The following is a 26660-nucleotide window of genomic DNA, read 5'->3' on the forward strand; positions in this document are numbered from 1 at the left end:
ACCGGCCCTTAGAGACCGCCGCTGCTGCCTACACCCTGCTGGACCAAAGTGGATTGAACCTACTGTGACTGACCACTGCCATTGTTAGAGCCCCATCCTCAGAGCTATAGCCACACAAATACAAAGAAAAAACGTTTCTCTCACCTGTACTAGATATTTCTGGCTGCCGTACATGACGTATTGCGGGGCTAAGCTGTAGATCATGTAGCTGGTGTGAAGGACGATCAAGAGGAGAATCATGCAGAGGAAGAGAAGAGCCTGAGGACGGGTTTTCTTTGGTCTTATTTTGTAAAGCTGGAAAATAAGACATGGTTCAGGTTAATCATGTCAATGGTAATAGGGTGTTTGTAGTTTCATACGAGTGTGCTATTTGCTTACCCTTATCCAGAATAACCAGATGCCCATGTTGCGAATGCCAGCCATGGATGTGAGAACAAAGTACATGGTGATGACGGTGATCAGGATGTAATCCAGCGGGAAAACCTGTGGAAACAGGGACAGACGTCAGATACATGTCTCACATGTATAAAAGCACATGCTATAGAGTCACAGCTGCTCTCAGAGCCAGACACTCAGGCTGGCTGCCTCTCAAGGAAGCATTGAGCTGCTAATGAGCAAGTATCATCAGCACCACTCGGTCAAGGCCAATTAACCTGGAGCACATCTGAGCCGGACGCCGTGCACTGAACTCTGACACTGTCAAAACTGTTTAACACTAAAAACGGCATATCCTAACCTTCTTCCTTTTAATCTGTAAAAAACACTATTTACAGATGCTTCACCAGACATAAAAGCACAGCACGTGCAACATATACATATTTATTGATTATGTTCTATAAGTCTAATTCAACCTCCCACCTATATAGCATCCTATATTCATGGTATGGTACACTTGATTCCTTAAGTACCAAGGTCATACTTTTAAACACTGGCCTTAGACATTTAATCAATGCCACTATCTATGAAGCAATTCTTTAATGGTCTGAGCTGTCAGTCATTTCTTCCACTAAAACGCTCCTGCAGAATACCAAGTTTTAAAGAGGATGTTCAGTTCTGTGTCCAGACCTGCAGCAATGACCTGGAGGAAAGGAGTAATGGTCGTGACGTCAGTCGGAACAGACAATTAAAATAAGGCTTTAGTCGTTTGACACCACTGCTTATGTCAGTTTCCCAAATCTATGAGGTTGCACAAAATAATCGAATGCTTGGAAATGTTTGGGGCCCTTCGTATGACTTATTGCTGAGTACGTTTTGGACATGTTAATATTAAAAGATATAAGCTGATACACACAGGCTTGAGAAGTGGCTGCATTATTTATTTTTATTTTATTACCATAACAATTAAATTAATAAATTGCATTTTAATAGTGTAGTCCACATTCACACAAAACAATTTGACTTGCAGGGCTTAACGATCTGAAAAGGTGTGAAATACTATATCAAATACACAGAATTTGATATAGAACTTCGATAGATCACTACACCTTTACACATTATATTTAATGTATTGACAAATGTGGTTCACAGAGAAATCAATGATGGAGGTTCATTGATTGTAAGAATGTCTAACCTCTGGAGGAATTTTGAAATATCAATCAAATAGTAGTTTCTCTTCTGATTGGTCGGGACATTTCTAGGCATTTTGCCTGAATGATAAGTGCCTAGAAGTGTCCAGCTCATTCTGATTGGTCGGGACATTTCTCGGCATTTTTGCTATAATGTTAAGTGCCTACAAGTGTCCCACGTATTCTACATTCCTAAGCACAAGTGTGGGACAATTCTAGGCATTTTGCCTCAATGATAAGTCTAGAGATTTAGCTGTGTGTGCTAAACAGATACAGTGGTTTTAAGGACGTCATATAATAATCATAATAATCGTTATTGCCAAAGGAAGAATGTGGGGTTTTCAAAAAATGTTCTGACCTTATGTTTTTTTTGTCATACGCATGTCTGACATGATGCACATGTATTGTACTTGTGTGTGAATCAGTGTGGATTTAGTTCTGTGTGAATTTCTTTGACCTCATTATTTGTAGATTTCACAAAACATTTCACCTGTACTGAGCTCCGACTCAGATCTGTGCTTACTGAGCTTATCGTGTTGGACTCGCTTTCAGCTCTACACCCTTGGATCATTAAAATTATTCTGCACTTCTCGAGAAATGAAACTTTGAGCATGGATTCATGAAGGTTTAATTTCCCCGTTGCCAAAAGTATTGCAAAACACATGGCATTTTGTTAAATAGAAGAGGCGCCTATAGGGCTGTATTTAAGTGAGAAACCATTAAGTGACATTAAAGACAATCCGAGTAGCTGTTTTTGTAGTTGAGATTTAGTTATTTCACAGTTCACCTGCACTGAACTGAAGCACATGCACTGCTGCGTTTAAGAATGGCCAAGAATAATGTTTTTAAATGAAGCTTCATTTAGGTTAATGATCATGGAAAAAAGAAAATAGGGCTCTAAGCATATCTTAATTGAGGATAATCGTCTTTTGGACATGAGAGATGAGGGTATACTCACAGGTTGAAGGGCGAGTAGAAGTTCATTCAGAGGATTGGTTAGGTTGGTGCCAAAGATGATGAACCCTGAGCTCATGCCAGCAGAGTGGAGAGCTTTGTCCAAACTGAAACAAATTGAAGGGAAAAATCATTGCCTGTGCATATTCTTAAAATTACACTGTCTGCCTTAAGAGATGTAGATTTTTAAGTGGTATTGTGTGTTATAGGATGTGTCATGACTTACTTTGAAATTAATAGGGCAATGGTGAACAGCAGTGCAACCAGGATAAAGAAAATGCCCAACATTATCTGCAAAATAACAACAAAACAAATACATTATAATACAGTGTACCACAACCAGGAAATGCACCTATAGTGAATGAAACCCAGCAACATTACAGGGTACATTTTCAAATGCATCCACTTGGTCATCCAATATAACCTTTCTGCCATGTCTCTTTTTTTCAAGGGGAGACCATATGGCCTGGCCAGCCGCAGTTTGGCTCTTTTGCCGAAGGTGACAGGGGGGAAGCAATGGTACAGCCCAGGCGGAGTGGGGAGGCTGCAACCAGGGAGGAGAAAGGTTGATGGCAGCCAAAACGGCAAAAAAGCCCATAATTTGCTTGTTTTCAAGGGGGCATTTAAACCTAAAATAGCTGCTATCAGCTATAGCAGAGTAAAAAGCAGATGAACGTGTAAATCTTAATGCAATTAAAATTAATTACATAGCTGTGATTTTTTGTTAAATGCCTTCAAAAGGATAATGAAAAGCGTGTTTGGACCCTGACAATTAATAACCAAGCTAATCACACAACTGAGCACGTCTCAGGATTAAAGAGTGATCAAAGAAAAAACCTGAATGTGAAAAATCAACGAAAGTGCCCATTTATTTCCTCACTCCTGCAAGGTTTGACTTTTGACACATCCTTATCAATAAAGCACTGAGAAAATGGGTGCTTTGTAAACCAATTAGATTTGATATAAACTTCCCTTGAATTAATTTGTCAATGATTGTAGTTAAGCATGAATTACAATCAAAACTGATGATCAACATGCATTTTTTATTCTTTTTATATCATCTTAATTCTGAACAGTTTAAAGTAGGAAAAATACAATCTAAAGTCTTTGATTAAACTGGCACTATCTCTTCATCATGTTTGTTGCAGGGACACACTTAACACAGCTTTTAAAACGGAAGGAAACAATCTATTAACTGATGAAATGGTGGGATCTATTTTCATATCATTTTTTTAATGATACAATGAAAATACGTGAACCATTTTGTGAGGTCTAAGCACTTTTCTTAGTTGTACATGCTCCTTCCTCTCTTGTTCTGTGAGTCATTTTCACCCACCGGCAGGCTTGATATAAAAAAGGACAGAATATGTTTTGAGACACTATGGTGTGACCGCTCTGGAGAAGTCACAATCATCTGGCTTATCACTCGACAACAGGGCACCGGGTGTATACGGAATATAAATCTCCCAACTCATTACGGCTTAAATTTGAGTCTGGGGACTGCCATTAGTGCTAACCCCCTCGGTTAAAGACAAACTGTTACTGACATTGGTTTAAAATGTTTGTGCATCCCTGCGGTGCAGTAAAACGCTGGGAAATGAATAGCAGTGGTAAAACGTGAACTAAGAGAGTGACGTTGGGACTTGTCCTGTCAACATGGAAAACATGATTAGAAACAGTGAGACCTATTTTACTGTGAATCGCCTATGGCATGCTGCGTAGGAGAGGAAAGTAAGGATATATCAGTCGCATTAGATTCACATCAGCACAACGTACGTTAAATGCAAAAGATATAAACTGGATTAAATATGAATAGCAGGGTGTGGAGTGCTTTTCTTGTCATGTTGGACTTGCTCTCAGCTCTGGTCCCTTGGAACAGATAAATTATTCTGCAGGTATTGAAAAATGCAAAATGCTCTTGAGCTTAATGCCGGTGGATTGTAAATTTTTTTACAAATGTATTTCATAGTATGCAGTTAAATATAAGTTGTGCCTGTAAAGTTGTATTTAAAATCAACAAACCACGTATTTCTGTTAATGTGCTGCATGCGGCTGCATTTGGAGTTGAGATTTTAGCACATGTTTTAATTGTATTGCCAGTGCATTTAGGGATAGCCAAGATTAAAGCTGTTAAATGACACTTCATTCAGGTTAATGACGATGGAAACAAAAAAAAATATGGCTTTGAGCTTATCTCAACTGAGAGATAATCATCTTTTCCACATGACTGATGAGATGAGACTCAGGCTTGCTTTTATGCCCACGTAAGCGCAATGCTACACCCAACGAACAAACCACAAAGAACTCAGATGTGCACAACGATTAGGTTAAAAATATGAATAGGAAAGTGTTGAGATTATTGCGGTGAATCATTACAGCAGCGGGTTGGTGGGTCCCATCTGTCCTCTCATATCCATTCAACGGCTAAGGCAGGAAATGTATGAGGAGAAAAATAATAGCAGTCTGCAAGGTGCAAGGAGGTAAGATGCAAAAATAAGATACAGCAAATGGAGAATGTTGCCAAAGGTGGATCGAGTGCCTTTTAAAGTAGAGTTTCAATTTCAGAGACACTCTGGTTATTGTCTTAACACAAAAAGGCCACAAAATATGATTGTTTTAGTTCTGACAATAATGTCAGCCATAATCCTCATTACTGACAATGCTGATGATGCCAAACTGACAACAACAACACATGATGACAGATGTTTCACTGTAACTGGGGGGGTTTGGGACAAGGATACAGGAAGCTGCAGTCATGGGCAGCCTTAAGGGATTTTGGATTGTGATAATTTTTTCATGGAAGGTGTGTGAAATATATGCGCATCCAATGAATTATCAGGGTGCATCATTCCTACAAGATTGATAGTTTAAGCTATGCAAACTACGGGTAAACATATATATTTGTACGGCTTTGTACTCCTAATGGTTATAAAAGATGCATTCAAGGTACTCATTATGAATCAGAGGTGCATCATCTCAAGATATTTGCAGATGTTGGAACCAGGTGGCCCAGAGGTTGCATTGGTTTTAGGTCTTAAACAAGTGATGTTATATCCCCTCCTTTCCCAAACCCTTTGGGCAAATTTTAATATGACAAAACAATGACATTAAAATGTCATATATAATAGCGTTCAGGTATTAGTTGCCCAACCTGAAAAAAGTAGATTCAAAGATAAGTTTGTGGTTGCTTTGGTTTATCTCTGGGGAACCATGAGATCCTTCCTGAGAAATGTGAGTCTGCCCCAGAGACTTCAGACTAAATTAGGTGAAGAGACAACCCGTGGGAGTCCTGGAAATGTGCGGTTGTGTGAAGAAGAACTAAAAGTAAATTTAGAGCAGTCCAGATAAGAACATGAGCGCAAAGAAACTGTTTGGGAGAAAGACGACGAACAAAGACATTCTACTTGGCCAAATAATAATTTTTCAAATTACAGATATTAAATGAGAAAACAGAAAATTAAATGTGGGACATTGCACAGCTCAAATCTGCCTCAGCTGAAAAATACAATAAAAGTGAAATAATAGTGTTTGTGAGATCACGTACAGTTGTTAAAGAAATTGCGATTTGTATGCAGTGCCGTCCACATCGAAACATATGATTTACCTCTATGTATGGAAGCCAATTTCATAATGCAGCCTCACCTTGAAAGGTCTGAGAGCACTGCCCACTTTAGTGCAGCAGTTCCTCTCTGCAATTTCCAGGTGTCTCCCCCGGCGCTGGAGAACCTGCAGCTTGCCCTCCAGCTCCTGCAGGTTTTGTCTGTCCCTTGAGGAAAGGGGACGTCCATCTGCACACTGACGACAAGACAAAACCAAATCATTTACGATATAACATGCTATAAACTGAAATGTGCTATATACCTTCAATATCATAACAATTCACTTATTTGCAAGTATTTAGGAAACATAAACTTTAGCCATTCAACTATTGAAGCACTCTAAATTGTACTTTAGTTTTCCTTAACCATAACTGTGTAGGTAATCTCTGAAAACAGTTACGGCTTTGTAAGTAAATATCTATGTGCAAGGGACAGAAGAGAGGAATGATGAATGAATGGGTTGTTCCTGTTCAACCTCACGTTTTCAACGGCAACAAATAGCAACTTATAAATGCCTTCACTTCTGTTTTCCTTGTTTGTGCTGCCTGCATTTAAGAAGTTTGCTGATAAGGACAATGCTAACCATTCATAATTGCATGCAACGACAGAGCGGCGAGGCATAGCGATAAGGAGGAGGAGGGTTTGATCAGCTGGAGGCGATGCATGCGTACCTTTTCACCGAACGTGTGATTATACACTCACTGCTGTGTGTACTGAAGCATATAATAAGAAAGGGCAACATTTTTATAGTTATAATTGTTGGTAATCTAATTATCTATAGCTTTTCACGTCTCTGATTTCTTCCATGACCTGTAGATAATGTGCACTGTGTTTATGTTGTGTTGTGCCAGCACTTTGCATGATCAGTTGAGACCAACCTTGGATTTCAGCTTCTCTATCTGATGCTCAACATCGTCAATGTCCTCTGTGTTCTCCAGGCGTTCATACACCACGCTCCGGGTGCCTTTTATCAGATTCAAAGGCAGCACAGACATACCGTACGCCTGAAAGACAGTGGAAGAGTACCATTAAAATCACACGTCAGTGTCGGGTGTGGGAGGGAACATGCGACACGTGCTTCCACCCACACATACCCACCAGTCTGATGACAACAGCATCCCAATGTGAAAAACATCAACAGTCAAATGAGGGTAAGCAAACACACATACAGCAAAGCATATGGTTCCCGCCTGCGTCATTTCTGAGAGAGGAGAAAAAAAGATTAAAATGGTGGAATCTATAATTGTGCTGAGGTTTATTGGTGAGTTTGCTGCAACCATTTTGTGTGGCTATCACTGCCCTATATCATCCTGATGCAATTTACAGCTTAACAGTGCCCCCATGTGTCACACCATCCTCCATCCAGGATCTGGTTTTTTAGAAGGAGAAATTTAGGGAGAAAAAAATCTGGGTTAGAGGAGGGGGCATCAGAGTGTCCTCGGTGTCGAGTGAGGTGAATTTCAATGAAAGGCACAACAACTTTTCTTTTCTGCATACAATTATACACTGACATGCTGTGACAAAAGAGAGAGAATAAGTGCAAAATAAAATAATTAAAGGCACTTTGAACTATCAGTGGGATTCAATCTCCTGAAGGAATGTTTGAACTATAATTAAAAACAAGGGGACATCTCTGATACGAGGAAACCGACCAATCAATACAAATGAAAATAGTAGCAACAGGCCAATGCTTTCTCGCCGTCCCTGTGCCGTCTCGCATTTACCGGATTGGATGAGTGCCATTTTATGGGTTCATAATAAAACAAAGAGCCCCTCTCTGCAGAGACACTCTCAGCCCAGTCAAAAGATGCTGCCCTCTTTCTTCAATTTGTCAAGAGGGGAAACGTCAGCGCCTACATTTTTCTAAAACAACTTTTACTAGTTTCTGAGTGTTAGGTAGTATTAAGAATGTCACATGGGATACTAAGTCCGGCCAGACTATTATTAGTCTCTGCTGTGGATCTCTGCTACGGGCGAATGTTGCCTCCTGCAATGAATCATGGAGCTCTTAAGGCCAGAGCATGTCCCGAATATCAAACACACTCATAAAAGGAAAACCTGCCCCAGATCCCAAGAGAAACACATCTTCCTCTCCAATGTGCAACTACATGGGAGAAAAATAAAAATAAAATAAAAACACACAGGTGACCCTCAGCCGGAATGTATATTTTTAGCTCACACATCATAATGCATGCTCATTAAAGTTATTTTAAAACCCACTGTGGAAGGTAATAACCAGAAATAGCTTGGAGCAGAGTAAAAGGGAGTGTGTGATGTGTGTGTTAGTGTGTGTTGGTGGAAGGAGGTGTTCCTGGTCGAATTCATTCAGTCATGTGACTTCTTAGTGGGATAGGGAGAACGAGTTGGAGACAGGTCTCCTACACAAGCCTCGTCTTTGTTGCTCTTCCTACTCATGATGGTGGAGCTAAAAGGCAGGAGGAAGATGATGTCTCCCCCACAGATTTAACGATTGAAACTGAACAATTGAGGGCAAAAATATGAAAACAATTAAATGAAATACAGCATTTGATCAAATTAGAGCACAAATCTAAGAATATAAATGGTACCGATAAGAAAAGAAAAGAAATTTAAAAAAAATTATAAAATGACTTAAAACAGTCAGCATGATCAGAGGTGGATTAAAAGTAAATAACAAGATGAAGGTGAATTGTCAGTGTCTGGAAATCCCCTTTATAGAGATTTAAAAGAGGACAAAGGCAGATTCATAGTCTCTGCATCTGTCTACTGGGGTCAGCCACAGTCCTTGAACGTCTGCATGTAACCCAAGATTTGTGACCAGGCTGTCTGCGCATGCTTCAGTTACAATGTACCTGTAACTAATCCCGGGTTCCGGACCAAGTGTGACTAAGATAGTGTAGTTAACTACACTAATGTGAAATAACAATACAATTAAACAAGACAAGGTCCACAAACCTGATGTGGAACAGTATTGATAGTTTGTCTTTCTGTGTGATTAGAGGTCTAAAGGGCCATGAAATATTTATTTCTCTAAATTCTGTATAAGAGTTTTCTTCAAATTTAGAACTTCCATTATTTAAATGAACTCTGAAGTATTAAATAGGGTGATGATGATTGACCATCCATGATATTACAATTGATGAGATGGTTGCCAACTTCTGGCCCTGCCAATTTCAATGCAACTTTTCAGGCAGGGGAATAAAATGTTCAATTAATTGAAAATGCATATCAGTCTGGTCGGGTATTTCACCAGTAATTTCCTAAATATGCATTTCACACTCAGAACTAAAAATGTAATAGAACGTTGCCTAAGCTCTTCACCCTCCAGCACATTTCTGTATGTTGGTAGATTTGCACATTTGAGCGGTTCCCCAAGCAGCATATGCCACCACTTGTCTCGTTCTGGTTATTTCTTTTACACGGTCAAGTCACATTTCAAGAGGCAGAAAAATAACTAGGCGGAAAAACATGATGAATGTGATATTAATGAGCCTTAGCCATACTTCTTCTTGATTATGTTCAGTTTATTTAATCAGCGGTGACAAGTGCACGATTGAATCTCAGCCATCTGAAAATAGCAATGGCATTGTAAACTATCCCTCTCCTCCATGGATAACGTCGTAGAATCTTTGGTGAATTAGACACATTGTTCCATGAGCACACTGCAGAACCTCACTCAAACATCTCGAGAACATGTTTGAGTGTGAGGTGCTAAATAAAACAAAAAAAAGCAAGTCAAAAATTTAAGAGAGCTTGAAATCTCTATGGATTTAAAAAGGGCCAGCTGTGACTGCTTGCTGGTTGAAGGCCTCCTTTTGTTTTGACCACAAGCACACGGCTTTGTGGTCCCAAGCGGAAACACGAAAAACCTCCACAGCAGTCCACCCAAGATTGTAAAAGTCTATCACTTTGAGGTCAAGAAACGCATCCTGTGGGAAAACAGCCCACAGACCATCAACAGAGATGGATGCTTTGTTGATTCCGGAGTTGATTGACAGTTGATTTGACATCCAAATGATGTTTACTCTCTGACAGCTGCTCTTTATTCCATCAGATATCAGGTGTCTTAATAAACATGTCAGACTGGGTTTCTGTCAATTGGTTGATCTCTTGTTGTTTACTCTTTTATTCAAGATTTTTTTGTGTTTTAATGTGTTTTTTTATTTATTTTTTCCAAGACTTATTCTCTTAGAATTATTTTGGACAATTCTGATAGATAGACATTAAGTTCTTTGTACCACAACATTTTTAATTTAATCATTTAATTTAGTCAAAAACGTCCAGATTATATTTTAGAGTCCGACCCAAAGAAAAAGGTGAGGGGTGTTTAAAATTGAAAACGGATTAGATTAGTGAGGTGTTTTATCCCCCTTTTCCACCAGGAGTAGAAGGGTTGCTACCTTAACTCTATTATTATAATGGAGGTCAGGATTGACAAAGTGGTGATTAAGGGGCCACTCTGAGGTGCCACAGTCGTATTAAAATATTTAAGTATCTTTAAATACATTTAAATATTCCATGTGGGAAAACCACAAAGGGGACACAGTGGCACAGACACAGTGCAGGGCTCAGTCAGCTGATTCTATAGGCTCGTGTTGAGGGGCTGTGGAAAAGCTGTGTGTGCATGAGAAAAAGTAAATGTTATGTAAGCAGGAAATTAATAACACAGCGTCTCTAGACTGCTCTGTTGCTGTCTGAAATCAATTTGTAACCATTGTTAAAAAGCATAACCGCTTACTTTTATAGTTAGGGGCCGACCACCTGTTCCGTGATTCAACTGTTGCCTGCATCTTTTGTGTCTGGTTTTCCTCCTGATACTATGATGGTTTATAGCATGTCATCCACACCGAAACAGGGCAGACTAGCATATGTTTGCTTGACGTATACTGAAAAGCTTTCACCTGAAATATATTCTATGAAAAATAATAATCTTGATGGTAGGTAAATTCTTGTATGAGTCCCAGTTCAAGAATAAACATCCACAGAAATACCACCTGGCGTGCAGCCATCATTAATGTTATTAACTCTACCTGTGCATTTCTTGCTTTGATGAGTCAAAATCTCTGTTGTGAAAAGCCTTTGTTTTAGGTCATAACTAATGCAATGTCGGTCACAAATTGCTGGACCTCATTCTGCCTTCATGGAGTTTAAATAAAACTCTGTTTCTTGTTCCAGTCTGAGAAGGTTTGCAATAGTTTAGTGGAAATCTTTTCAAATTTAAACTAACTGAGGGACATTAAATCTCTTTGGGTCTCTATGCTAAATATTCCACAGAGAAGGTTTTAAGCAGAGCTGCAGTGAAACCAGTCTCACCAAAGAAAGGTTACAGTAGGTGCCCCCCTCTGTCAACAAAGGGCAAGACAGGTTTCCTGCATCAGAATAAAGACACATTTATGCTGATGACATCAGGCTTTTATGAATAAATTAAATCATCTAGAGGTTATCAAAGCCATAGTTCACGTGTTAATGCACGTTTGCAGTGTATTAATCACTATTACATAAAACAATCTCCCAGTGCATTGCCAACTGGAAGATTTAGGAGAGCACTGATTCATGATAAGTATGACTACTTTATGATAAAGGCCTCCTATACTGCAGCAATATTATTTGTATAGTATTGCGCATCAAGAGCTTCAATAGAAAATTTGAAGTTGCATGACTCAGCATCCAACCTAGTTTTCTCCTCCTTCCCACAGCAACAAACTTCAGTGTCCTCTGTGTTTGGATTTATCAAGGAGCTGTTTTTTCTTGCAAACTATCATGGGCTTTTGAGAATTTTTAAGACAGTAGCGTATGGTGTAAATAAAAAAAGTTGGTTTCAAATAGTATGTATGTATTTTTAATAATGTGTCAGTGGCCAATGAAAATCACTGTCCACTCCGTCATGCCCTATGTTGATGCTGGCACCATATTACTTTTCTATGAATAAAATGATTTTTATCTGGACTCGGTGTCGGTCTAACTACTGCTTTATGACATATATTTTCGCAGGAGGTTGAGTGTGGATGAAACCTTTAAAAGTTCCTTTGAATGGACAGCAATTTTATCCAATTATCTCCAAAAAGAAATTCAACTGGCAGTCCAGTATTGAAAAAAAATAACTGCCATGGATGACTAACCATGGATGACTAACCTGCTTCCCAGGCTGCCTCCTTCAGAGCAATCTTTAAGGTTTTGAAAGAAATTGTCGCAAGTTTTATTCTTCTATAATTGCAGTAATTTTATTAAGCCGTCTGTGAGGTTAAAGGACAATGCCAGAAAAGTGGTTGAATAATCTTTTCATTTCTCGTATTAATGTAAAAGGAAATGCTTCAAGAAAGAATGTACAAGGTACATCTTTTGCACACCTATGAACTCAAACTTACATTTGACCACATGTGAAGAATACAGATTTTGAAGCCTGTAATCACCATAGAAAGAGTTACTGCCTTGATAATGTAAGTTTTACGTGAACTAGTATAACTACAGACTAAACAGTTCTAGGACAGTACATCTTAAATAACTTATGTCATAAAATAGAGTTCTAAACTTCAAGCATTGGTCAAAAGTATATGGGTGAAACAAAAAATATTTTCTAGAATGTTATTAAAATAATAAAATGATAATGCAAAATGCAGAAATCCGACAAGCATCAAAGGATTGCAATAACCTCAAATATGCTTCCGGATTCATTTAAAGACCCCATCTCCTCAGGTCAATCTCAGGGCCTGTGATTAGATCAACTGATATTAATCTTCTCAACTTTAGCTTGGCGTCAGCACCTTATGGCTGACAATTTAAGAGCAAGAGAAAGGTTGTTCCACAGGAGACAGAGCCATGAGAGTCATAAGTCAATAAGCTGGCCAAGCTTTTAAATGAAACCAAAGTAGGCCGCATGATGTATGAGCTTTGAGATCAGCCTGATCGTTCTCATGTCATCACTGCTGGGTACAATCAAACACAATGGGAGATAATATATAGAGGGAATATGCATGTGCAAACATTCCAAGTAATGTGGAGGATATTCTCCATAATTATGGATTTGCATAAATATAAAGTGACTTTCCTCTCAAATTCAAAAATGTTCAGCTATTAAAAATTAACTGGCTGAAGTGTTTCTTTAAGGTACAAAGTTGTCTTTCGACTGTACAGAAAAAAGGTATAGCCCAGACACCCCCAAACACAATCAGATGATCAGATGATGTACAAACAAAATTTGATTTCAAAGTAACTTGCGTCACTTCTGCATTACTTAGTTAACAAAGAAATTATTTAATTAGAGGACTGGATGATGATAGTATACCTAAAGTATCCTAGTAATATACGTTTGTAATGCAGTTAATTTCATTTTTATTTTACTTAGACCCTGTTTACACCTGGCAATCAAATGCTTTCTTGGATTGGAGCTCTCTTACCAGCTCTATGTTTAAATAATCAAGTACGTCATTTATGTTCCCTGGGGACACAATTATGTTTTACCCAGCCTGGATGTTAAAACTGCATCTGAACACCGTCTTTTAGTATGATCCCATTTTAGGTTGTGTTCTATTTGATGTACTATAGGACTGTAACAAGAGCACCTTTATAGATAACATCTGCAGCTTACGTCTTACATATAAACTATAATAAGGATTGGTTTAGTTTAGCAGAAAGTTGTACGGACATTGGACAAGTCAAAATAGAAGAAAGCACTGTTTAAAGGGGATCCCTTATAATATGCATTTGTTTAAACTGGTCAAAAGACCAAAAACAGCAGTAAAAGCTATAACCTTCTTTACTTTATATAAACTTAAATTGCACTGGTCTGCAGTTGTACTGTATATACTGTTTACATCATCGAGATGTATGTATTAAAAGTATATGACTAATTCATAAGTGGTGATAAATTAGCACAGAAGTCATGGACAACATTTCCAGTGCTTATGTACGCTTCACTCAGATTTCATTAAGTTAATCAGGCTCAGTAGTAATCACAGAGCTGTTTGCCCATATGGATAGGTTGCCACCAAGACGTGTTTTGATGCTTGCAGATAGAAGAGAGTAAATAAAGTAAATGAGGGGATAAAAAAGTGAGTTAAAAAAAAGAGAGCATCTCTATTTGTGTCTGTGAGAGTTAAAGAGGGAGGGGCAGCTGCTGCAGTCGCCCAGAGGCCTGATTTGTTGACTTTATCCAAACAAGAAACGTCAAAAACAAAGACACGGTGGGAGTTTCCATCTCCACGGGGCATTTACATAGAAACATGGGGTCAGCGCAAATGTGAGCACACTTCCATTCGCAAAATGTACGAGGTAATTATCCACTCTATAGAGACCTGTGAGAAGCAAAGTGAGAGAACAGTGGATTGAGTCTCAGATGAGATGGATTATATGTCCTAAAGGGAGATTAGTTCTACAATTTACTTGACTGGGTTGTGTATTATTCATTAGAGCCCCACATTCAATTGTTGTGCAATTTCTCAAATAGAATTCTTTGAGCCCAAAAGAAACTGGATAGATTGGGGTTGGCTGTCACTTTTACTCTCAATCCCTTGGTTGATGGGGAGTTTTTTTTAGTTTTTTATTCCCCAGAGGCCACTACTCTGTGTTACTCTCACCCTGACACCAGCACCACCTCCAGGGAATATTCACAGTCTAGTTACCAAGATAACAACTATGAAAAATGGACAGTATTAACAAGTGTTACAGCACGGTCAATTTTCCTGATCTGAGAAAAAATGGGAAAAACTGCAGAATGCTGAGGGAGTCAAAATATAGGCATATATTAATGGACCCCGTGGTAGATCTATATATAAATAGACAGCTGATAAGTGGTTGATAAGCCGGAGAGGGATGCACATACATCATGCAAAAAGTATCTGGTGCTTAGGTGAAAGACAGCAGTCGAAGCAATTTGAGCAATTGAATGCCAGGGGTCTAAAATCACAAGGCATGGCTAATACTGAGAGGGTGCTCCATCAAAAGGTACAGGTCAACCAAAAAAGGCAGAAAACAATGTGTATTTCAAAGAAACTGCACTGCCCCTGAAAGAATTTTTACTAAAACATGCATTGTGAGTTATTTTCCCATACCCAAACTCATGTTCTATATCAGAGGTTTAACAAGTACAGGGTTGGCAAAGTCTGGCAATCATCTCCCAGGATGAATTAGTGAGTTGAACAGATGAAACAACATCATCCACTTGTCTCAGGTCCCTACTCACCGTGTAAGTGATGACTGCCAACATGCCAATCAAGGTCAAGGTGCTGATGGAGAAAGACAGAGCTGGTAGACCATCTGGAGGTGGAGGGAGAGGAAAGCCATTAGAGATTTAACCTTGGCCCATGAAAGAAACATCAATACATTCTTTGACACTGGTACAAACTAGCAAGAGCTTTCAAGACTTTCCTAAGTACACTTTGGTGGTATTTCAGTCAGCTTTTTCGCTCTTTATACTCTTTGACAGATAAAATGTTGCCAGATTTCAAACAACATTGAAGCAGCTGCACGGTCTCAGTAAAGTTACAACAGCATTTCTTTGAATAGTCTGAAGAACCTCGAAAATGTCATTGCTTGAGCCCTGTTAATGATGCAATGAGACATTTTCATAACACCGGTAAGATAGTTTACTTTAAATTGTAACAGCCAGGGTTAAAATCTTTAAATCCCAATTAATTTTTGGATAGGCATAAATTGGTTCATCAAGGATTAATGTTCACATTGTGTGAAGCTTTTCTCACAGAATTCATTCAATCAATGGCGGCAGTGAGGGGTCATGTGCATGAACACTGTTTTCAAGTTCTTGTGTGAGAGAGAGAACTGCATCGCATGCCACTTGTCGATACGCGCCAAACTGAAGCTTGGAGCAAAATACCAAGTCAGAAATATCTTGTTCAGTTCTTTTTTAAATAATTTATTGTGAAACTGTGGCAGGTCAAATTAGAATATGGCTGGCTGTTGCGGTCTAGAGAATTAATGGGACCTACTGCTTTGAAAACTGACCAGTCTGTCTGAACACACTGAATCAAACAAAAAAACAGCATGTGCAGTAAGGAGGTTTGTGTTTGACTTTCCCCTGCACAGAGGATATCCAGCATACCTGCTAGTCAGTCTCAACTGCCCATGCATGTGGATATCAATAATATGAATTTTTTAAACGCTGAATGTTACTGAATTAATAGAAAAGAATATAACATATTTTTAGACTCAAAAGGTGTCGTTCTAAGGAAAAGCAAAGATGGCCTTGACTAGAGGTGAAAGCAAAACAGAGTAAATAGAAATTTAAGAAAACACACACGGTAAAATCTCAACAGTCAGACCTATGTGATTATTTATCCAATCAATTTGTTTTTGAATATTTTCAGGCTTGAACCGGAGCTGCTATGGCAGCTGAAGCAGCAAGTCGGGGTCTGGAAGGAATAGCTGTAGCTAATGAAGAGAGAGAGACGTAGGAGATGAGGAGGAGGAGGATATCACGCAGCATGCTGCTGTGCCAGAGGCTGCTAGGGCAGAGGCAATAAGTGAGATTAGTGAAAAACATATATTTTCTAATTTGTTTAAAACCTACATGAAGGGAGATTATGGAGCTGTATACGTCAATCAGTCAGTTATTGGCACAAAAAAATAAGCAATTAAGAAACCGCCACCAGATCCCCATTATCAGCTGCTACAATAGAGCCCGATTCTGTGGGAAACTATGACTGTGCTGTGCATTTATTTCTAGAGCAACAGGAGTGCTGAGTGTCCATTGAGACAGAAATTAGTGTAATTTACAGAGCCAATGTTACTCTTACCAAACTGAAGCTAGTGCACAGGCAGGGATACACAATACAAACTCAAAAGCTAATGTAAATGTAAAGACCAAGGATATCATCTTAAATAGAAACCTTGCATAACAAACAAGTGATAGATTTTAAAAGACGAGGGACTTCACCCAGTAAGAAGGGTGGGCTAACATGCTTTTGGAGCAATATTGAAATCGTAGGATCAAGCATCTTTGTACATGGAACCATTGTTCAAACAACTCAAAGTCAGAACATGTTGATATCGGCTGCTTTAAAATAGATTCCTCTTTCTTAAATCTACCTTTCAAGTCCCCCGACCTTGCAATTGCTCTCTAATATGGAGGCAGATATCACAAAGACACTAATGATAACACACGGCTCAACATCATGAAGGTAAGTGTTATTTTTTTTAGTTATTAGGGAGCATCGAACCTTTCAATGTCTCTGGTCCAGCTGACACAATGTATTAAGTTAAATGTTTTGCATCCCAACCAACAACACACCTGATATCACAAACACAGAACCTCTTCACCGGCAAATAGGTGTCTCCGTGCTAATGTGCTTAAAGGAACAGCTCAGGAAATGAATTCCCTTGAAAGTAATTGCGAAGAACTTTCCTCACAAGGACACGGCACCATGTTGGTCTGCTGGTACTCTTGGATCTAATATTTGCTTTTAATGAACCCGCGGTGGTAAAGCCTTCCTCTGGAGACGCATCTGGTCACCATGTTTTCGTATTCACTGTCATACCGATCACAATCAGTGTTTAAACAGCTGGATGTTTCGGTGTATGTAGGTTGAGTTGGTGCACGTCACCTCTGATTGAGGCAGAGAGGGGACCACCCATCATGCAAGGGCAACAGTAGGTGTCACACCAGCTGTCAGAGCTGGAGTTAAAAGACAGGGATTGATAAAGAGACTGATTGCCTCTCTCCCCTGTCAAGATCCCACCTGTCATTGGGCTCCACGTAAAAAGCGACACAGTTGTCCCTTTACAGATATCCCACATCCTCACAGCATCCACTCCATAGCGGCCGGCCCACCTGTCAGCACAGGCATAGGTGGCTCTCAGCGTGCCTTTCTCCTTGACACTGGCATTTGATTGGCAGTAACCCATCAGTATTCAGGACATGGGTGATTTGTGCCGTTTATAACATTTATCACTTTCTTCAGGAGGTATTTCATATGCAGCAGGACAAAGAAGTAGAAAATAGAGATAAATTATCAACCTGCTCCCTATTGTATCGCAGGCAAAAAGAAAAAACTTTGAAGTCTTACATCTGGGTGGAAAATTAACATTTGAATACGTGTTTACTATTCCTGAGTGTTTCATTGCGATTATGCTGCCTTTGTTTAGTGGTGAGCTTGGTAAAATAGACAATAGCTCCATGTTCTGCATGGAGAACATTCTGTACATGAACTCTACACAAAGCGACGGATAGATGTTTGCTGCCACTCTTCTTGGTTTCTTGAGCACATTTTCCGCGGATTAAACAGAAGAGAATATTGTCTATTATCGGCGCTGCTGCCACATCTGTACAGCTTTGATTCCACCAGCAATGGAATGAGGTAGCTCTTATCTCAACCCGCATATAACCCTTCAGGCTTGTGTGCATGCATGAGACTTGTACAGAGAGGAGTTTATTAAGGAGCTGCTTTAGCCCGAGCACCCTGCTTCTGTGTAATGACACAGGATCATCAAAAGCAAGAAGGAAGAAGCTATATGTTCAAGGAGTGGGATCTCATTAAGTGTACAACCTTTTTCTTCTATATAGCAACATATAGAGCTTCAGCCTTATAGCAACGTTGGGAAGCTTATCAGACACCATCATGGCTGTTTTTTTCCTCTTTTTGTGGGTTAACCTGACAAACTAAAATAAATTGGGAAACGGGGTGAGATAACAGTTTGTGTTTAAGGAGATATTTTGGACTTTTAATCTCACAGTTGAGGAAAACCACATCAATACAGATAAAGCACGATTGCAAAATTGAGAGCCAGCGGAAAATGTCAAAAGTTCAATCGAGATTAGATCAACAGCATTCCTCCAACTCCCCCACCATAAGTCTGTCAACTGAAGCCCCAAATACATTTAAAAAAAAAACATCCTCTATTTTTAACACATATGGGTTATAAAAACAACGGTGGCAGTTTGCATTGTACAGAAAACACTTCCTCAGGGAACTTTATTGTCAATTATATTAAAACATAATGAAGATAGGACAAGATAAGTGTTAGAAATGTTGCCCTCTTCCCAGTTAAGGTTGGACTCACATACAAAATATAATACTATTATGGTCTGAATATCAACATTAATAGCTCCCTACCTGGGAAACTTTCAGGGAGCACTGGAACATCAATCTATAAATGAAGGAATATGAAACTGTATATATTTATAACTTGTAAACCAAGTAATTTGAGCACAAGATATCAGGGTGGATGTTATGCTATTCTTTGAGGTGCATTAAATGTTTCACCCTTGTCATTATATAATGTTGCAATTACTGTGCTTTTCATTTGTTAACCACGTTGTTTGAGTGCCTATATCTAAGGGCACAATTTACAAATCAGAGGCCAGAAACTAGCACAGCTTAACCATGCACAGAGATTTCTAAACTCTAGGTCTACCCATTTTCATAGCTTTGTAGCTCTATTATTTCCCCCCTTGGGCCCCAGGGGGGTTTGGTACCTCCACACATTTGGTATGTTTCTACAATTGCTAATTTGCGTGATGTGAGTTTTGATGATGTTTTCAAGAAATCTACAAACTGGATTAACACGATGCCAAGCAATCAGCCCATGCCGACAGCCCCATTTTGAACAGGCACTGCATTAGTTGCAACAAATATAATGATGGAACCATTAAAGATGTAGTGGGCTTAATGAAGAGTCACTGCAAAGCAGTCAGCAGGGTTATGTGGCAAAAGTGCCTTTCCTTTATGCAATTAACCTCCCATCTGGAGAGAGAAGAGATGGGGATTAGAAAAGGGATGATCCTACATTTCCTCCTTAGCAGTGAGCAATTTCCTTCTGTGCCAAGAAGGAAGCCTAGGGAAAGCATGTAGGGGTCCACTATTGTGAAGAGAGCCAGATGGTTCAAATTCCTCTTTGATCCCCAAGTGACAAAGGGTCAGAGGACTCTTAGGAGAACATATTTGGCAACGATCTTGCAGCAGAACAGGGGCAATGCTCTGTTTATCAAGAAATATTATTTAAAATTGCATTCTACACTGACATTTAGGCTATAAAGTTACTGTTTTTGAAATATTTAGCAAGGACCTATTAGAAAAATGGATGCAGAAAGAAAACGCCTAAATGCAGTTTCTAAAATCAAGGAAACCTATTAGTTTTGTAAATGTACTCCCTATTCTACTTAAACAAACCTTTAGACCTTACATCATCAATTTAAGACAATAGAAAGAAAATTATAGAAAGAAAGTCTCTTCAGAAGTATTTTCTGAAGAGACTGTACTTACGACTGCTCCCAAGCTCTTCAAAAAGGTATTGCACTTTCTCCCACTGAGTGGAATTCTGGCTAGGTGGGGCTTCAAGTGGAACAAAAGCTCTGAAAGAGACAAAACGAACATTCAGAAGAAGTTAAGTGCTGCTTTATTATATGCTTTAGTTTATTCTTTGTCCCGGAATTGATGGCTTCAGTATGTGGTGCATTTTCTATATGTGCCACACACAGAGTCTGCACATAAAGAAAATGAAAGAAAAAATAAATCAAGCTATTTAATAATTTAATCACAGGCGGACCTAAGCAGAAGGTATTTCTGTGAGTGAGTGAGAGTCAGAGATTTACAGACAGAATACTGTTTTTGTTTGGTGTGGAGCATATAGAACTGTACTTCAGTGCCTGTATGGCTTAAGGAGGTTTTCACAGTATGCTATCGACTGGAGAAACATCATGCTGTGTAAGTTCACATGTGCTTTTCTTCTTTTTTGAATCTTCACAACTGAATGGCAGATTTATTCTAGTTATATCTTCACCCTTAAACCAAGTCTGGGAACTTTCCTGCAGCAACATGATAAATTAAGCTTTTGGAAGTAACAATCATTTCCTATAGGTGCGCTAACTTTTTGTTGACTTACAAACGCTCTGTCTGTGCAAAAGCAGTATCGGAACAAACTGTGTTACCCTCTGATGAATTATGAGGACAACACTGTACTGCAGGCGGTATTCCATATATTTCTATCAGAGCGGTGCGAGAAGGGGTAAGTCACAGAGGGAGACAGACTGGTTGGTCAGGGGTTCCTTCTACAGCAAGATAATGACCAATGGAAGACCAACACAGTCTCCAGACTTAAACCCCATTGAGCTGGTTTGGGATGAACTGGACAGGAGTTGAAAGCAAATAACCTCCAACTTCCACAAAGAAGATGAAACACAGTTTGTTAACAAAATTTGGTTTCCAATATACAAAGAATATTTAAAATGTGGTCCTCTGCTGAATGATTCATAGTGATTCAATTAAGATTTATTTCAATTATTCATTTTTAAAATCTTTCAAATTATCTTTAAAATGCGTCAGAGTACACTGAGAAATTACAATTTTACAAAAAAAGCATGACTTATATGTATTCACTGTGATACCAATCATTTAAAAAGGATCTTGCAAACCATTTCATTGACCTTTTGCTTATCCACCTTGGACTCACCATCGAAAACTTGATTAATTGCTACTCTTAACACAATGGACAGTCTGTTAAACTCTATACCCCCTTTTATACTTTTTCAGTTTACTTTGGAAAGGAAAAAATAACCAGACCAGCAGAATGTCCAAGGTTTGTAAGATATAGACATAAAGGTTGTACTTAAGAGCTCCTCAATGTTGTTGTGAAAAATGAAAAACATATTTTGTCAGCTCTACAGAAACAGCCTCTTTCAGACGCTACTATATCTTTATGCACGGAAATATGGGTCAGCAGTATTGATGCTCGATTTCAGTGCAGATTTTAAATCCACTGATCATGAAATCCTTTTCCATTGATCATTAATCCCTCTTGACAGACAACAGTGAAATAGGCCAGTAACGCTCTTAGTATCTAGCTCTACAAGTCTAATGAAATATGCTGCTTATGCTGTGATTCTTTTAGGAAGATTAAAAATGTTTTTCCATATAAAAAGTAAAAGAAAAATCACCGGGGGAAGTGAAGGACATTAGCTCAGCATCTTAAGAGACTTCTCTTTGCCTCAAATGCAAAATACAAAATGCAGGGTTCAATGGGTCTCATCTGCCCCGGCATCATGTTGATATCCCCTTGAGTCCACAGTTGCAGTTAATCTTTCTCAAGTGCATGTACTTCCCCTTCGGTCATGGTATGTGTAATTTTTCATTTTAAGAAAAAAAGCACCTCATCAAAGTGACCTTAACCCAACTCTTCTCGTCTGTAGGGATATGGCTTTGTCCAGCTTAACTTAAATGATGATGAAATATTAAAAAATCCACACGTTTGTCGAAACATCCTGAATAATGCTCGAGGTTTGTTTGTCTGTTCTCAGTGGTCTGACTACAGTCGTTATAGAACTCTGCAGCCGAGCTTCAAAAACAAGCTCAAAGTTCCACATCACAGCTCGGACTAAATAAAATATAGGAAATAAGAGATCTAATATTTTGAAATTCTGTAAGTCATCCTGTGGGCAAAATAACACAAGAAGCCACATACTCTGTTTCTCGGGCAGAGCTCAACTTGCTTTACCTGGGACTAGAGTTGCAAAATTCCTGGAATGTTCAAAGTTGGAAACTTTCCATGGGAATTAACGGGAATTAACGGGAATAAACGGGAATTAACGGGAATTAACGGGAATAACCTGGAAATCTTAAGATAAGATGAGAAAAAAGTTTGTAAAAAAACGCTAATGCAATGCCAGAGATATGAATAGTTAGCCAAACAATTGGAATCGTCTGTAAACATATTTTACAATTGATGGATAAATGAATGGAAATAGGCTAGATGAACAGATGAACAATCAGCATGCTAATATATTTTCCCAAGTAATATCATGGAAACTTACCTGACTAGTCCTGCACACTACAGCAGGCCTCAGTAGCCCTGCTGTAGAGTGAAGGATGCTGGGAGTTATCTGTGCATGTGATGGAAGAATGCACAGTGGAGGGTTGAAACTCAACGTGCAGCGTGTGCTGCATTCCATACATCTCTAAAATAGAGTTTTGAATGATGTTTTTATTGCTCAGCGTTTAATTTACGGATTTTTTTTTTTTTTTTAAATTCCCAAAATTCCCAAGCTAAACTTCCCATGGAAAGTTTCTGGAAAGTTTCCTGAAATTTACCGGAAACTTTCCGCCCCTTTGCAACCCTACCTGGGACTCAAATTAAAAAACACAGTTAATTAGGTAATTTTTTTTAAAGGAACCTAGACAGTGGTGCTGCCTTCCAGACTTTTTTTAAAGTATTAATTCATATTCTGCAGAATAAGATAAACGATAATTCGTAAGGGTAGAATATGAGACTACAGCCCCTTTCAGACATGCACTGTACTCTCCTGGAATTATCTAGATGGGCTGAACTTTCTCCAGAGTTTTTCCTACCAGCCCCCCAGAAGAAACCCAGAAGAATGTCGGGATGAACCAATGCATGAATCATACAGTTATCTCTGCATGAATAATAGCTGACATACACGCCGAAGAGAATGAAGAAGATGTCAAATCGGAAAGATGCAAGAGCTTTTGTCGATGTGCTGTAAACAAAAACATGACTCCTGCACTCTCCCCCTGGACGCCACACTTCTATCTGTAGTACATCTCTGAAAACGTTTTAAATTACTTGTTAAGAAAAGTTATTTGCAGTTACATTTGGAGAAGAAAAGCCTCTAGCAGTGAGCGATCAGGGGACATTTAACACACACCTTGTCCGTTTAAAGGCAACAAGCAAAAGCCTTGTGACGTCAAGTGCAGAACTTCTGAGTGAATGGTCACCAAGCAGAGCCATTACGTTTCTTGGTAACAGAAAAGCAGCCCTGGATAAGAGCTTTCGTGTTGTTAAAAATCAAAGCACCAAAGTAGCAAGTGCCAGAACAAAAACAGCAAGGGTCCCAGTCCATAAAGAAAAAGCAACTAAATTGCTTCTGTGTATAAAAAGTCCTAACTTCCAAACTTTAAGCTATAAGAAAGTCATGTACAGTTATTCCCCAACCAGGTGAGCCTTCCTCCAGTTTAATGGTTGAGAGAACACATTAAATGTATAGTTGTATAGGTTGAACTCCAGGCATGTTGCTTTCACTGTTACAAAAGGAAATATATTGCATTGAGCAGGTGCTCCTGAACAAACCTCCTGAACAAAACCAAAACCTGTGGATAAATGTGACTTGGATGATAATGTGCAACAGAATAAATTTGCAGGCACAATATAGAAAGTCACCAAAAAACTCAATTAGTGTGTGTTATAGGGCTAATGCAAGGAATCCAGTTTATGCACCTTTTTTTATTGAATTGAACAATAAAAAGATACTATACCTATATCTAGTGAAGGATCTATGGTTATTTTTCCATGAATGGCTTCACATGGGCGGACAAATGGCAGTGCAGCTGTTTGAAGTGGTTTGCCGCTTATTAACAGAACACAATGATATTTCCACCCCCCCCTGCCCTCATATCGTGTGATGGAGCAGAAGATGCCTCACATGTCTCCGACTTACCCAATTAAAAGAAGAACCACACAGACAATGGCGAATCCAACTGTATACTTCAGAGCGTTTTTCACTTGCTGTAATGACAGAGAAAAAAAATTAAACTAGTCAATCATGGCCATGAAGTGAGACATTATTATTCATTGTGAGTGAGGGATTTGGGGGGGGGGGGGGGGGGGGGGGGTCATACTCTATTTAGCAAAAGGCCCTGTTGGGTGAGAGCTATAGAGAGTTAGTGTGGATGCAGTTTGACCTGGCAGAGATAACACGTCACTCCCAGTTCTATTCAAGGTGCTTTTAAAGTAATAATACAAAAGACCTCCCTGTCTGAGAGAGAAAGTGCCTCTGTCAGCTCAAAACTGACACATGGAAGGGAGAAAAGGCGGCGGGAGATAGCTGCTGTTTGGTACATCCATCAATAAAAAGACTTCTAAAGATAGGGATTTTTTTTCTTTTTCAACTTTTCAAGTGACAATGGGGGGCCCTATATGTTAAATTATGAATGCAGTGGTTTGACAGTGTGACTATTTTTACAGCCACAGCCATACGATAATATGTAAATTTATGTTTGAAGTTTTTCCTTGCATTAGATATTGCATTTACACTAACGCAATGGAAGAGCCTTCTGTATCTGAAAGGCCTCTCACGAAAGATTAGGGATTTTTCCAATTTCCTAATAGCCATGCCTTTTTTAATTGTTTTGAACCCCACCATTTTTTAGTTAGTGAGTATAATTTACTAGATAAACAGGTTTATTTGAACGGCCATAGGGCATTTAATAATATTAAAGATAATGATGTGTATTTAACATAATTTAATTGTATGTAATTTATTAACAAAAATGTAGGTGAATGAGATGTAATTTCTTTAGAACCAGGGAACAAAACATTCAAATATTACATAACATCAACTAAAGAAATTTATAATCAAGCATCAGGCTGCAGAACCCGGGATGTAACTGGGGGGTTGGAGCCTTGGATATTTGCTTTCATAGTTTGTTGTGTAAAACTGTGTGTGCAAGCAAATGGATTCATGTTTTCTTACGTTTCCTGGGAAATTCAACTGAAATTACTTCAGGACATTTTTTTTCATTAGCATATTGGTCAGCCACAATGAATCACCTGAATGAAATGTGAATTCCTCGGCACCGCATTTATGCAGGCTACAGAGTTATAAAAAAAGCTGCGTTCTCACCGAGCATTTGTTCACATTTTCGTCATCTCTTTCTTCATAGTAGAAGTAAACAAAGGGGATCCACAGGAAGACACAGAACAGTATGATGGAGTAAAGTGCTGCAAGGACAGAAAAAAACATTGAAATACAAGCATGAGTCAAATTTCACTGGAAGTCAAATAGCATGCTGTGGTGCCACCTGCAATACATCACTAACATTTGTCTAATAAATATTCAGAAACATATATGTTTTATCTTTATAAGTGTATTAAAATATAATGTTTTAGATTGAGATTTGCATTGGGTTTGTATGTCCTGTACAATTGATCAGAGTCATCAAACATTCGTCTCATGCAAGTTTGATATTACTGCAGGATGTTCTCTGTTCATTCACTTGAAATGATGTTGAATTTCCTTTGACAGGCTAAAGGCAATGTGGAGAAGACTTCAAAGCTGACTCCTGTGAAGAATATGCTTTATTTATGCTTTCCACGGGCACAAACTAATGCAGTTTCCTTTTTCAGGCACAGCATTCACTTATTTAAGACAATGGAACTTGTGAAAATCAAATATGCCACAGAATTGTTGGATTTTGGAATGGCACTTCAAGAAAACAGAGTCACATCTATAGACTCTGTTTTGTAAAAATCCAACAGACAAAAGACAAAAGGATAAATTATCAAGAAACATTGATACTCATACTACAGTAAAAAACTAAGTGACTTACACTCTGGCTTTGTAAATACAAATACAACATAATTAGTCATTTCCTTCCGTTCAAACTACAATGTATAACAATTATGTTCCAGAATTGTCACCTATCCACATAATGCATAGCAATGGTTGTTTGTTATTGAGGGCTGTGTTCAATAGGCACCACAAGTTTGACCATTTGGGCATATAACTGTGAACCAGGACTTGACTTCATTATGGAAAAAAATATTTTACTTGTATTAAGAAAATACTTTGAGGCAACCATATCTTGCTACTTTATAAGGAAAC

The 26660-nt window shown here is 38.7% G+C and overlaps 1 protein-coding gene across 1 annotated transcript in view; it reads right to left on the reverse strand.

Moving 5' to 3' along the window:
• The window catches only part of lmbrd1 (LMBR1 domain containing 1), a 51373-nt gene that overhangs the window by 13866 nt on the left and 10847 nt on the right, over positions 1-26660 (reverse strand). Inside the window, exons 4-13 of the mRNA XM_061086925.1 lie at positions 25680-25777; positions 24495-24562; positions 20311-20399; positions 15276-15349; positions 6997-7122; positions 6162-6314; positions 2746-2810; positions 2524-2626; positions 379-483; positions 145-294 (exon numbers count right to left, since the gene is read on the reverse strand). Of these exons, the coding sequence (XP_060942908.1) occupies positions 145-294; positions 379-483; positions 2524-2626; positions 2746-2810; positions 6162-6314; positions 6997-7122; positions 15276-15349; positions 20311-20399; positions 24495-24562; positions 25680-25777 (1031 nt within the window). The remainder of the gene's footprint in view (positions 1-144; positions 295-378; positions 484-2523; positions 2627-2745; positions 2811-6161; positions 6315-6996; positions 7123-15275; positions 15350-20310; positions 20400-24494; positions 24563-25679; positions 25778-26660) is intronic.

The sequence above is a fragment of the Limanda limanda genome, chromosome 15 (assembly GCF_963576545.1).
Source record: "Limanda limanda chromosome 15, fLimLim1.1, whole genome shotgun sequence".
NCBI lineage: Eukaryota > Metazoa > Chordata > Actinopteri > Pleuronectiformes > Pleuronectidae > Limanda > Limanda limanda.